This window comes from Anolis sagrei, chromosome X (genome assembly GCF_037176765.1).
Source record: "Anolis sagrei isolate rAnoSag1 chromosome X, rAnoSag1.mat, whole genome shotgun sequence".
NCBI classification, from domain to species: Eukaryota; Metazoa; Chordata; class Lepidosauria; order Squamata; family Dactyloidae; genus Anolis; species Anolis sagrei.
In genome coordinates, this window is record NC_090034.1 from 34,673,810 (window position 1) to 34,687,234 (window position 13,425).

At 40.7% G+C, this 13,425-nt stretch overlaps 1 protein-coding gene across 2 annotated transcripts in view; it reads left to right on the forward strand.

Moving 5' to 3' along the window:
* Nucleotides 1–13,425, forward strand: part of TBX1 (T-box transcription factor 1) — a 55,177-nt gene that overhangs the window by 5,951 nt on the left and 35,801 nt on the right. The window contains exon 2 of one of the 2 annotated variants that reach the window (XM_060785875.2): nt 8,660–8,830. In XM_060785875.2, coding sequence (XP_060641858.2) covers nt 8,797–8,830 — 34 coding nt within the window. In that variant the 5' untranslated portion in view covers nt 8,660–8,796. Of the gene's footprint in view, nt 1–8,472; nt 8,831–13,425 lie in introns of those variants that run through there. The other variant, XM_067473180.1, reaches the window with a different exon arrangement.

Here is a 13,425-nt window from a genome sequence, read left to right on the forward strand (position 1 = left end):
GAACAATGAGGTGGAGGTGGCTGGTGCCTAGTGATTACAGTGTGATGGCAAATCTACTGAAAGAATGCTGAGTACAACTGAGTAACACGGATACATTAATAGAAAATGTTGAGTGTGTTAGTTAGCCATTAATATGCTTTTAAAAACCCAAATTGATTCATGTTTATATTGGCAGAGGAAATCAAACCCATTTAAATTGAAACTATTTGCCTGTGTTCAGACTCAACAGAATAAAATGCCATTCTCTAGCCACAGAATAAAATGCCATTCTCAGTATCCCTGTTTCAATGTGATGAAGTCCCATGGACAGCTATGGACCTCAAGAAGGCTTTGATTCGTAACTTCCATCAGTTATTTAGCCCAGAGTTTATAGAAAAATAGCAAAGTTGACCCATTTATGATCTGATCCAATTTAAGGGGACTTCTTTTGTTTCCAAAACACACTTTGCATTGAAAAATGGCATATCCACAGCAGAATTAGTTGGCAGCCTGGCACTACTTTAACTGGCTCAATGCAATGGAATCCTGGGAGTTGTCATTTTTATATGGCGCTCGGCCTTCTTTGCAAGGTTTCCATCAAACTACAACTCTCATGCTTCCATAAGCCATGGCAGTTTCAGCGATGTCAAACTACATTGATTCTACAGTGTAGATGCACTATTGGTGGATAGTACCAGGGCCACAACATAATGAAGTGAATAGATAAGAGGTCGAAACCAGCTTTTTAAAACTACATTTACATTTATCTAGCACAACCCCCTTGGAGTTACCTATCTGAAACTGGGCTGGGTTTATCCCCCTTTTCCGGTCTGTGTCTCCTTTTTCCTGCCCAGGTGTGTGAAAAAGAAATGAAGTTCTATCTTTTGAGGTTTGACTATGAAAATCAATGGACTAGCAATCCAGGTTCCTCAATCCAGATTTGAAATCATCACAGTGACTCCAAACCAGATTGGAGGCCCACTTTCCACTAATTTTGTATAGCATTTCTGAGTGCAGCTGCACCCCAAAATTAATGCAGTTTGGCACCATTTTAATTGCTATACCTCGATGCTATGGGTTTATGGGAGTTGTAGTTTGGTGTGGCAGCAGCCTTCTTGCAAAGAAAGTGAAAGGCCCCCATAAAATGACAACTCCCAGGATTCCATAACATTGAATCATGGCAGTTCAAGTAGTGTCAAACTACATTTATTCTACAGTGTAGATGCTCCCCTAGTCTATCAGACCAACTCATAGGTGAACAGCTTTTCTTGGAGCATTTCCTATGGGGTTTTCCTTTAATAGGATTTATACCAAAGGTGGAGAACAGAGGAATCTCCAGACTTGGTTGGGATGCAGCTTGCAAGGGCCACCATAGTTGCCAGGGGGACTACATGTGGAGGTCTATACGTTCATAGCTGGAAGGAGGAGCACATGTGGAGTCCCATAGGTTCATAGCTGGTAGGAGGAACACATGTGGAGTTCCGTAGGTTCATAGTTGCCAGATAAAGCACATGTGGAGTTCCATAGGTTCATAGTTGCCAGAAGAAACACATGTGGAGTTCCATAAGTTCATAGCTGCCAGGAGGAACACATGTTAAGTTCCATAAGTTCATAGCTGCCGGGAGGAACATATGTGGAGTTCCATAGGTTCATAGTTGCCAGGAGAAACGCATGTGGAGTTCCATAGGTCCATAGCTGCCAAAAGGAAGATATGTGGAGTTCCATAGGTCCACAGCTGGCAGGAGGAGTTCCATAAGTCCATAGCTGGCAGGAAGAGTTCCATAGGTTCATAGCTGGCAGGAGGAACACATGTGGAGTTCCATAGGTTCATAGCTGCCAAAAGAAACACACATGGAGTTCCATAAGTTCATAGCTGCCAGAAGGAACACATGTAGAGGTCCATATGTTCATAATTTCCAAGAGGACAGCATGTAGACATCCATAGGTCCATAGCTGCCAGGAGAAACACATATGGAGGGCCATAGGTTCATAGCTACCAGGAGGATGGAATGTGAAGGTGCATAGGTTCATAGCTACCAAGAGAAATACATGTGGAGGTCCATGGGTTTATAGCTGCCAGGAAGTAGAGATCCATGGGTTCATAGTTGGCAAGAGGAACACATCTGAGGGTTCACAGTTAGCAGGAGGAACACATATAAATGCCCATAGGTTTATAGTTGGCAGGAGGATGAAATGTGGATGTCCATAAGTTCATAGCAGTTGCCAAAGGAACATATAGAAGTTCATAGTTGCCAAGAGGAGCACACACATGTGGAGGTCCGTAGGTGCTCCATTCCTGAGCTACACAGGCTTGAAAACCATACTCAAACCTGGTTCTTCTCCCCCCCCCCCCCCCATGCAATTCAAGGTTCTAGGTTTCATAGAGTCATTTTAGAAGTCCTTCTATGTGTGCCTTCTGGTTCTTCAACATGTTTGGACAGGGTCTCCTTTGGGAAGGGAAAGAAGAGGCCAAGTTCCATGGATCTGACCTCAGCCATGTTAAAAACATGAATCTGGTTGGGTTTCCAATAACACCAGAATAAACTGGAGGCAAGTGGTGGTCCATGTTTGATGATCCCAAGCCTATTCAAATGGAGAACTAGTTGAGTTAACCTTGTTCAATCCCAGATAACTACAGAGCCCATGGAAAGTACTTTTTTGAGCTATTTATCCCAGAGCTCAATCTCAGAAACCTCACTATTTCAACTTCAGAAGAAGGCAATGGCAAATCCCATAGAAAACCCTAAAATAGTGGTACATAACTCCAGTTTTTATTATTAAGAATATAATATGTCTTTGCACTAAGGTGGTAGCCTTTTAATAGGATATTGTGTTATGATGAGATCAATACATTCAAATTTGGGATGAATTCAAATTCAAATGGGATTAATTTCTGAGAACACAGTAAACAGGATGGTGATGGCCCACATTTAAACCCCAAATGCAATCCTATAGAAGCTTATTTAGAAGTAGGTTCCATGAAACTCAGTAGTTCACTTGTAAGTGGGTTTAGCACTAGAAGCTTAACTGCAGCTCTGAGATATTATTCATATCTGAAATCTTGTACCCAGATTCAAAGAGAATAATCACAAAAATCAGTGAATTAAATTCAGATTTATCCAATCTCTAACAGCAAGTGCTTTGACAAGAAAGCAATGTATTCAAGGCAAAAGCTAACTTATAATACTGTAAGCAGTCCTGATTATTAGTATTATTAGCATAGTAGTATTATTAGCATAGTGATATTATTAGTATTATTGCTATAGTAGTAGTATTCATATTATTCGTATATTTGTGTAGTAGTATTATTAATATTAGTATAGTAGTATTATTCATATTATTACGATTATTACTATTACTAGTATTCTTACTATATTAGCATTATAGGTACACTAGTATTACTAGTATTATTACCATTACAAGTATTATTTGTATAACTAGTATACTGGCATTATTAGTATACTAGTATTATTAGTATTATTAACATTATTCATATTTGCAATCCGCTTTCAAGCAGAAATGGGCTTTATCAGATCTTACATTCATTTTAGAGGAAAAATAGGATTCAAACAATGTTTAATGTCCTTGTAAAATCAGGGTTGCAATACGTTAGTGTCTTTATTTTTCTAAAGAAAATACCCCTCTTATTTAGAGAACTTCGGGGTTCTAGAGAATATCATGGAAACACCATTCGGATTAAATTAAACCGGGTTAAACTCCACAGCTGAGGAAACCCAGCAAAGACGTGAAGAGATGGGGAAAACTCTGGATTTTCTCCAAATTATCCCTTTTAAAAATGGACTGAATTGAATTAAATCAGAATGATATCCTTTTAGTTATTTCCCCGACATACAGACAGCTCCATATAGACAGCTCCAAATAGACAGCTCCGTGTTTTAATTATTCTCACCGTTTTGACTTGTTTCTTGTGATTTGAACTGACTTTTAAGAAAACCTATTTGTTAGGCTTACTTCTACAAAGGAAACAGTTTTTAGGATACATCTGAATGCAGCTTGCATTATATGTATGTGTATGTGTACCTACATAGCATAAAATATTATATATCAATCTAAGAAATATGTGTCTGTGTGTGTGTATATATGAGATATGTATAGCAGAGAATATTACATATAAGTCTTAGAAATATATGTCTGCATAGATACATGAGAGATAATATAGTATAGAGTATTATATATCAATCTAGAAAATATATGTGTGCATCTATCTATCTATCTATCTATCTATCTAAGATATGTATAGCCTAGAATATTATATATCAATCTAAGAAATATATATGTGCAAGTATATGAGATATGTATAGCAGACAATATTATATATTAATCTAAGAAATCTATGTCTGCACAGATATATGGGAGATGTATAGCATCTCCCATATATGTATATTTAGGAAATATATGAGTGTGTGTGTGTGTGTGTGTGTATATATATATATATATATATATATATATGGGAGATGTATAGCATAGAATATTATATATCAATCTAGGAAATGCGTATGTGTATATACACACACATACATATAATACTCTGTCCTTAGGGAAATCCCATTCCTCTACTAGGGACTCACTAAGGGTCTATCTATACTGTGCAATCAATGCACTTCAACTCCACTTTAACTGCCATGGAATCCTGGGAGTTGTCATTTGGGAAAGCACCAGCCCTCCTGGGCGGAGAAGGCTCAGGACCTTGGGAGACTACAACTCTCGGGATTCCCTAGCACTGAGCCATGGCTGTTCATTCCCCAATGGAAATGCAACCCATTGAGCCGCCCATGAGAGAGAAAAGGCAGTCAAGCAATCAACATAGGAATATAATATATGTATTATATGTATGTGTATATACAGGTAGTCCCCAAGTGACGAACAAGGTAGGTTCTATGTGTTGTCGGTTTGTCCTGAAGTTGAGTTTGTATGTAAGTCAGAACAGGGACATTTTTAAGTGGAACTCCAGTCAAAGATAAATAGACAGACAGACAGATAACTTTGGATAGCAAAGGGAAGGGTGAACACCCCTGTGGGGTTTGTTTTGCTTTCTGTGCCCCTGTTCAGATTTCACCCACCTGTATAGATGTAGAAGCGGATTTACATGTACATGTAGATAATAGATATTTGTAAGTTGCCTGTTTGTAACTCGGGGACTGTATATTATTATTGTAACTATTATTGATGTTTATTTATATCCCGTTTTTTCTCTTCATAAGGAGACTCCAAGCGTCCCATATTAAAAGTATTCCAACGCAATTTAAAATAGATCAATAGACAAATATGAAAACAGTATTACACATAATTAGTATTAAAAGCAATTCAGATTAAATCCACAAAAACATATAGATGTTGATATAGATATAGATGTCGATATAGATGTGGGTGTAGATATAGATGTAGATATAGGCCCCTTCTACACTGCCATACAATCCAAATCACCCAATCAGATAATCCAGATTATCTGTTTTGAACCGGATTATATGAGTCTACACTGCCATATAAACCAGTTCAAAGCAGATCATCTAGATTAAGAGGCCATAGATGTAGATGTAGATATAGCCAGCCCTTATGGAAATCCCATTCCAACTGGAACTTTTCCTAACAGGTCTCGTACTGCAGGTTTTAATGCGGATCAGGTTCCCGGTGCAGAACCACCGGCTCCGGTTTCCCCGGCTGCCCTTCTCCGGTTGCGGCAAGAGGCCTTTGCAGGTGACCCGCGGTTGAGGAAGGCCATGAAGGCCCCTTCTGTGGGGCCATCTAAAATCCGGATTATATTTGAACTGGATTATATGGCAGTGTGTACTCATATAATCCGATTCAAAGCAAATAATGTGCAAACTGCACATTATTCTCTTCAATCCATCACCAACCATGTTGCAAAAAAGTCGCCTTTACTAATATTACTAATATAACAACGACGACGACAACAACAACAACATATAACTAACTACTAGAGGAACAGGCCTGAGATGAATGGAAGACTGAAATGAAATTGAAATGCGAATTAATGAGAAACGAGAAAGGAAGGGAGAAAGGGGCAAGAAGGGAGGGAGGAAAGAAAGGAAAAACACCCAAGTGAAGGCAGGCAGGCTGGGAAACAGGCGAGAAAGAGGAAAGAAAGAAGGGATGGAAGGAAGGAGCGAGAAACGGGAAGGAAGAAAGGACATGAATGAAAGAAGGACAAACAAGTGAGAAAGAGGGTAGAGGTGCAAAGAAATGAGAAATGAGAAAGGAAGGAAGGAATGAGAAAGGAAATAAGGAAGGAAGGAAAGAAGAGGGAAAAGCAAACAAGTAACAGCGGAAAAAAGAGAAAGGAAGGAAGGAAGGAGAAAGGAAATAAGGAAGGAAGGAAAGAAGGAAGAGAGAAAAGCAAACAAGTAACAGCGGAGAAAAGAGAAGGAAGGAAGGAAGGAAGGAAGGAAGGAAGGAAGGAAGGAAGGAAGGAAGGAAGGAGGAAGAGATCAGGAAAGAAAGGAGCAAAGGAGAAACGGGAAAGGAGAGAAGGAAAAAGCAAACGAGTAAGAAACGGAAAAGAAGGAAGGAGAAAAGAAACCAGTGAGAAATGGTAAGAATGAATGAATAAATAAAAACAAGAAAGGCAAAACATGAGAAGAAGGTACAAACTAATAAGAAACGAGGAAGGAAAGAAGGAAAGAAAGAGGGAAAAGCACGTCAGTGAAAGAATGAAACAAAGAAGTGAAAAAAGAGAAGGAAAGGGGAAGAGAGGGAGGAAGGAAGGAAGGAAGGAAGGAAGGAAGGAAGGAAGGAAGGAAGGAAGGAAAACAAGCCGGAAAGGCACGCGACAAGGGAGAACAGAGGGGGAAAGGAGGAGGGAAAGACAAGAATGGCAAACAGGTGAGAAATGGGAAAAGAGGGGGGGAAAGGAGGAAGAGGAAGGAGTGGCAAACAAGCGTGGCTCCTTCTACACTGCCATATCAAATCCAGATTATTTGCTATATTGCAATGTAGACTCATATGATCCAGTTCAAAACAGAGACTGTGGGTTCTCTGCTTGGATCATTTGGATTATATGTCAGCGTGGAAGGGGCCAAAGACAGGAGAGATGGGGAAGGAGGGGGAAGAAGGAAGAGGAAAGGAAGACAAGCAGAGCAAAAAGAGGAAGGGAGGGAAAAGAGAGACAAAGAAGTGAGAAATGAGAAGGAAGGAAGGAAGGAAGGAAGGAAAAGCAAGCAAGTCTGGCCTCATCTACACTGCCAGATAAAATCCTGATGATCTGCTTTGAAGTGGATTATATGGCAGTGTAGACTCATACAATCCGTGGTATACAATTAATAATTCGGTGTTTTTTAAACTTTGAATATGTTTTGGATGGATTTGAACTGTGACTGTTTTACTGCGATTTGTATTTGATTCTGTTTTTAATGTTTGTGTAATAGATTTTATTTAATAATTGAAATTATTATTATTATTATTATTATTAAATGCTTTGATGTCCAGCCTCTTGGAGTCCCCTTTGGGAGAGATAAAGCAGAGGTATAAATAATAATAATAATAATAATAATAATAATAATAAAGATCAGTCGTTGGGTTGTTGTGTGTTTTCCGGGCTGTATGGCTATGTTCCAGAAGCATTCTCTCCTGACGTTTCGCCTGCATCTATGTCTGGAGAAACGTCAGGAGAAAATGCTTCTGGAACATGGCCACACAGCCCGAAAAACACACAACAACCCAATGTACTTCTTGGTGCAGAGTACATAGGGAGCAAGTAGTGGGGCAGATCCTTAGTTTCTGGGCCCCAGCAAAGGAGTGCCCTTGAGTATCTACCGTCCAACACTGAGTTTAGGAAATGTAAGGTTGTTTAGGTACAGAGCTCTTCTATGGACAAATGTGTACAACTTGAACCATGTTGAGAATTTGGAGCTGTTAATAGCCTGTCTGTCCATTCGGATGCCTTGATTCGAAATGTATTCATGCAGCTTCTCTCTTGGGTTCAAGACCGAAGGGTTATAAGACATGGTAGGGTATATTTTGGGGTCCTTCCACACAGCCAGAATATCAAGGCAGAAAATCCCACAATATCTGCTTTGAACTGGGTTATCTAAGTCCACACTCAGATAATGTGGGATTTTCTGCCTTGATATTCTGGGATATAGGGCTGGGTGGAAAGGCCCTTGCACGCTCAGTTTGATCCTGCTTGCTGTATCGATGCTTGTTAGATGTTGTTTCTATTCCTGTAAATGCCTGTGACCATTGGTCGGAGCACTGAGACATCGATTGATTGATTGATTGATTGCCTGATTGATAATATAATCAAAGCAGTTCAAAGCAGACCAGCTAGATTGGATCTGGAAGTCTAGATGGGGGCCTCAGAATGGCCAAGAAGTAGGAGAATGGGAAGGAAAGACATGAGATGAGATGAGATGGAAGGAGGGAAAGAAGAAGGAAAAAGAAAAGAAAGAGGATTGGTTGTAGGGAGGGAAGGGAGGGCCGGGCCTGGGAGGGAAGGAGGGAGGGGATCCTCTGCACCGCCTTACTCTTCAGCTGCTTCGGGGAGAAAAGGGGGTGCCAATGGGGCGCTGAGGGTCCTTGCGGGGAGGGGGGAAGAGGAGGGGGAGACCTCCTTTTCCTCCTCCCTCCCCCCCCCCCCCGATAGAGGAGGCCGCCCCTTCGCCTCCCAAAGCCAGCGTCTTCAGGGTCGCCTCTTTGCTTACAGAGGAGGAAGAGGAGGAAGGCCGAGGAGGAGGAAGACCAAGAGAAGGAGGCCCCGTCGCGGATCTGGACGCCGAGCTACGGGCCGCGGCCCCCGGGGGCCCCCTCCGACGAGCCTATAGCCCCCCCGCCCGACGGAGGATGCATTTCAGCGCCCTCCCACGCGAGATGGAAGGTACACGAGTGGGGAAAGGGGAGGGGGTTGCGGAAACGAAAGGAAAAAAAGGGGGAAAGGGTCCCAGGCTCGTCCCGCGCTCTTCCCGCGGATCCACGCCAACCCGCCAACACGCGTGACCCATTCCCCACGCTTTTGCTCCACGCCCGGGTCCCTTTTGCCGGTGTGTCTTCTAACCTTAATCCAGCCACCCCACTTTCTTCCTCAATCCTCCCGCTTTCGTCATCTTCCCCTTTTATCTCAAAAAAAACACGCGTGGATCCCTCTCTTTAAAAACAAAAGCCAACAGGTACAAAACGCCCGCTCTTTGCCCAACTCTAAGGCTGGATCTACATTGCCCTGTATCCCCGTATTATTATGACTATTATTTATATAGCAAGCCCAATATGAAGATTAATAATAATAATAACACTTCATATATATTCCACCCCAAATATGCAGGACAACAGGTACAAAATGCCCACGCCTCGCCCAATTCTAAGGATGGAGCTACATTGCCCTATATCCTATTATTATTATTATTATTATTATTATTATTATGGCGAAATATAAATAAAGTGTTGTTGTTATTAACAATATTATTATTATTATTATTATTATTATGGCGGAATATAAATAAAGTGTTGTTGTTATTAACAATAATAATAACAACACTTTAATTATATTCCGCCCTAAACACGCGTGGATTCTTCTTTTTAAAAAAGCCAACATGTACAAAACGCCCACTCCTCGCCCAACTCTAAGGCTGGATCTACATTGCCCTATATCCCATTATTATTATTATTATAACACGTTATTTATATTCCACCCCAAACACGGGTGGATCCTTTTTTTAAAAAAGCCAACAGGTACAAAACGCCCACTCCTCGCCCAACTTTAAGGCTGGATATACATTGCCCTGTATCCCATTATTATTATTATTATTATTACACTTTATTTATATTCCACCCTAAACACGCGTGGGTCCTTCTTTTAAAAAAAAGCCAACAGGCACAAAATGCCCACGCCTCGTCCAACTCTAACGCTGTAGCTACATTGCCCTATATCCCATTATTATTATTATTATTATTATTATTATTATTATTATTATTATATTACTATTATTAACACTTTATTTATATTCCGCCCTTCTCCCCAGGGGACACAGAGCGGATTACAGCATATAAACAGACACAGGCAAAAATTCAATGCCTTGTTACAATGAAATACAATGACACACAAATACACAGCCAAAGCTTGCTTCAATAGCCAGGTTTTCAACTCCATCCTGAAAGGTGAAAGAGAGGGTGCTTGCCTTGTTTCCATGGGCAGAGCATTCCGGAGTCCACTATCCCAGGATCCACAATATCTGCTTTGAACTGGATTAAAGGCGTTTGGCTAGTCCTGACTGCATTTCCCATCACCCTTGATCATAAACCAGGCTGCCTTAAGCAGATGGGAGGTGGATTGACACTAGGGTGGATATTATTATTATTATTATTATTATTATTATTATTATTGCCTTCCCTTCTTGATCAAAACCCAGCACCCGTGAAAGGCCTTTAGCGGGGAAGCATTGAGCCTTGGAGGTTCAAGTGGAGTCAAAACAGCATTCATTCGACAGTGTAGACGCCCCCTCGAAGATCAATATCAAGATGCATTCATGATATGTATATGGGATCCCAATGGTGACGACATTCCTCCAGATTATTTTTATATATAGCGATATATATATATATATATATATATATATATATATATATATATATATAGCGAGAGAGAGAGAGAGAGAGAGAGAGAGAGAATATATATATATATATATATATATATACTATATATAACATAGAGAGAATATAGTGTGTATATATTCTATTTATACTATATATAACATAGCATATATATTCTATGTATATAGCAATATATATATAGCAGAGATATATATTATAACATATATTATTTCTATTATATAATATCTATTAAAATAGAATATATATTTCATGTCTATAAGCGACTAGGAAAGAATCTATATAATGTATATATAATGTAACATATATACAATATTATATATACAGAACAATGTAAAAGCCGGTTGCGTACCAAATGCTCGTGGAAGGGCGCATCTGCACTGTCGAAAGAATGCGGTTTGATGCCACTTTCTGGTGGCTGGATGCGAGGGAATCCAGAGAGCTGTGGTTTTTACACAGCTGGTTCAAGACGTTCAGTAAAGATGTAAAAGGCGATGTCTTAAAACACACGACTTGTTCAGAATTATTATTATTATTACTACTACTACTACTACTACTCCAAATCTTCTATTATCTGGAGGGATTCAGGAAGACAGTGCTGCGGTTCCCCTTTTTATCTATGCTTCGGATTTCAATCCAATTCCAATGATATAATAATAATGGCAATAATAATAATAATAATAATAATAATACATTTAAAACCCATGTATTTCTTTTTCTAGTAATAATAGGAAAAGCATGCACTCCTTTTTCTATTAATAATAATAATAAGGAAAAATCGTACAGTATCATTTTTTCAAATAAGAAAAGCATACTCTTTTTTCTAATAATAATAATAATAATCCTTCTAATAAGAAGGAAAACATGCATTCCTTTTTCTAATAATAATAACTCCTTTGTCTAATAATGATAATATAAAAGAATGCACTCGATTCAATAATACTAATAATAGGCAGTCTATGCACTCCTTAAAGTAATAGTAATAAGAAAGCGTACTACTACTACTACTAATAATAATAATGGAAGGAATATTATGCATTCCTGCTACTGCTACTAGTAATGCCATCACGTTCTCCCTTTGACTAAGAATAAAAAAGCACAGTCTCTAATAATAATAATAATAATAGATTTATATTCAGCCCTATCTTCCCGAAGGGACTCGGGGTGGATAATAATAATAATAATAATAATAATAATAATAATAATAATAATAATATGCATTCCATTGTATCATAATCATAAGGAAAATAATATAATCAGGGCCCTTCCACACAGCCATATAACCCAGAATATCAAGGCAGAAAATCCTACGCTATCTGCTTTGAACTGGGTTGTTTCCGTCCACACTGCCATATATTCCAGTTCAAAGCAGAAAATGTGGGATTTTATTCAGCTGTATGGAAGGGGCCGCCTTCTTTTCCTAATCAGAATAATAATCTCCCGAAGAAACCAGAAAAGAAAAAGAAAAAAAACCAGAGAAGAAAGCTGGGGGTGGTGGGTGGGAGGAGCCTCGTGGAGTGGGCGTGGCGAGGGGCGCCGGCAGGCAAGAGTCAATCAACCAGCTGGAGGGGGGAAAAGTCTGGGTTGCTGTGAGTTTTCCGGGCTGTATGGCCATGTTTCAGAAGCATTCTCTCCTGACGTTTCGCCCCCATCTATGGCAGGACATCCTCAGAGGTTGTGATTGGAAACTAGGCAAGAGGGGTTTATATATATACCTGTGGAATAATGTCCAGGAGGGTGGGAGAAAGAACTCTTGTCTGTTTGAGGCAAGTGTGAATGTTGGTCAATGGAGACTCCAGCATAGACATCAGAAGACCTGCAAGACCAAGAAGAAGCCACGAGAGGAAAGACAAAGATCCACCCAGAGGGAAAGGGTTCTTCCCAGACCTCAAGGGAACCCCTGGCTCTGGCTGCAGAGGGAAGCTGAGGAAGAAACACAACCTACAAACGATCTACAGACCCACCAAGAAAATCCAGCCAATGTTCTGTTCAGCAAAAGGCAAGAGAGGTCCTCTCACCTCTGCAGGACTCTCCCGTATACCAGGCAGCTGTGGACAAGTCTCCAGAGGGGTCACCGGATGCAGCAGCAGCAGCAGCATTGCCCAGGCACGAATCAAGGAACATGAAAGGCACTGCAGACTGATCCAACCAGAGAAGTCAGCCATAGCAAAGCACCCGATGAACCAACCCGAACACAGCATATGATTGGAGAACATGGACTTTCTGGGCATCATGTCAAACTACACAGAGAAGCCTCTGAAATCCACAAGCATATGGGAAATTTAAATAAAAAAGAGGAAACCATGAAAAGGAACAAAATCTGGCTCCCAGTATTTAAAAAAAAACCTCCAAAATTAGGACAGTAAATAAAGAGTACCATTTAAAAAAAACTTGGAAATTCCAGACAGGAAACAATCAGGGCCAGCTAACACCTCCCAACAAAGGATCCCCCGGGCAGCCAACAGACAGGCTTTGAAGCGGCAAGGCCATTCAATGCTAATCAAGATGGCCAATGGCAACATTCCCACTTGCCTCCAACAGACAAGAGTTCTTTCTCCCACCCTGGACATCATTCCACAGGTATATAAACCCCACTTGCCCAGTTTCCAGCGGACTTCACAACCTCTGAGGATGCCTGCCGTAGATGGGGGCGAAACGTCCCTAGGGAATGCTTCTGGAACATTGCCAGAGAGCCCGGAACACTCACAGCAACCCAGTGATCCCGGCCACGAAAGCCTTCGCCAACACATTGGGGGGGAAGAAAGGTCTGCTTGAGAAGCGGCGCGCGCTACGATGGGGCGGGGGGAAGAGGAGAGAGCGCGAGGGGAGGATTCGCTGAAGGGGCGGGGCGGTGGGAGGAGGGGGCGGGGC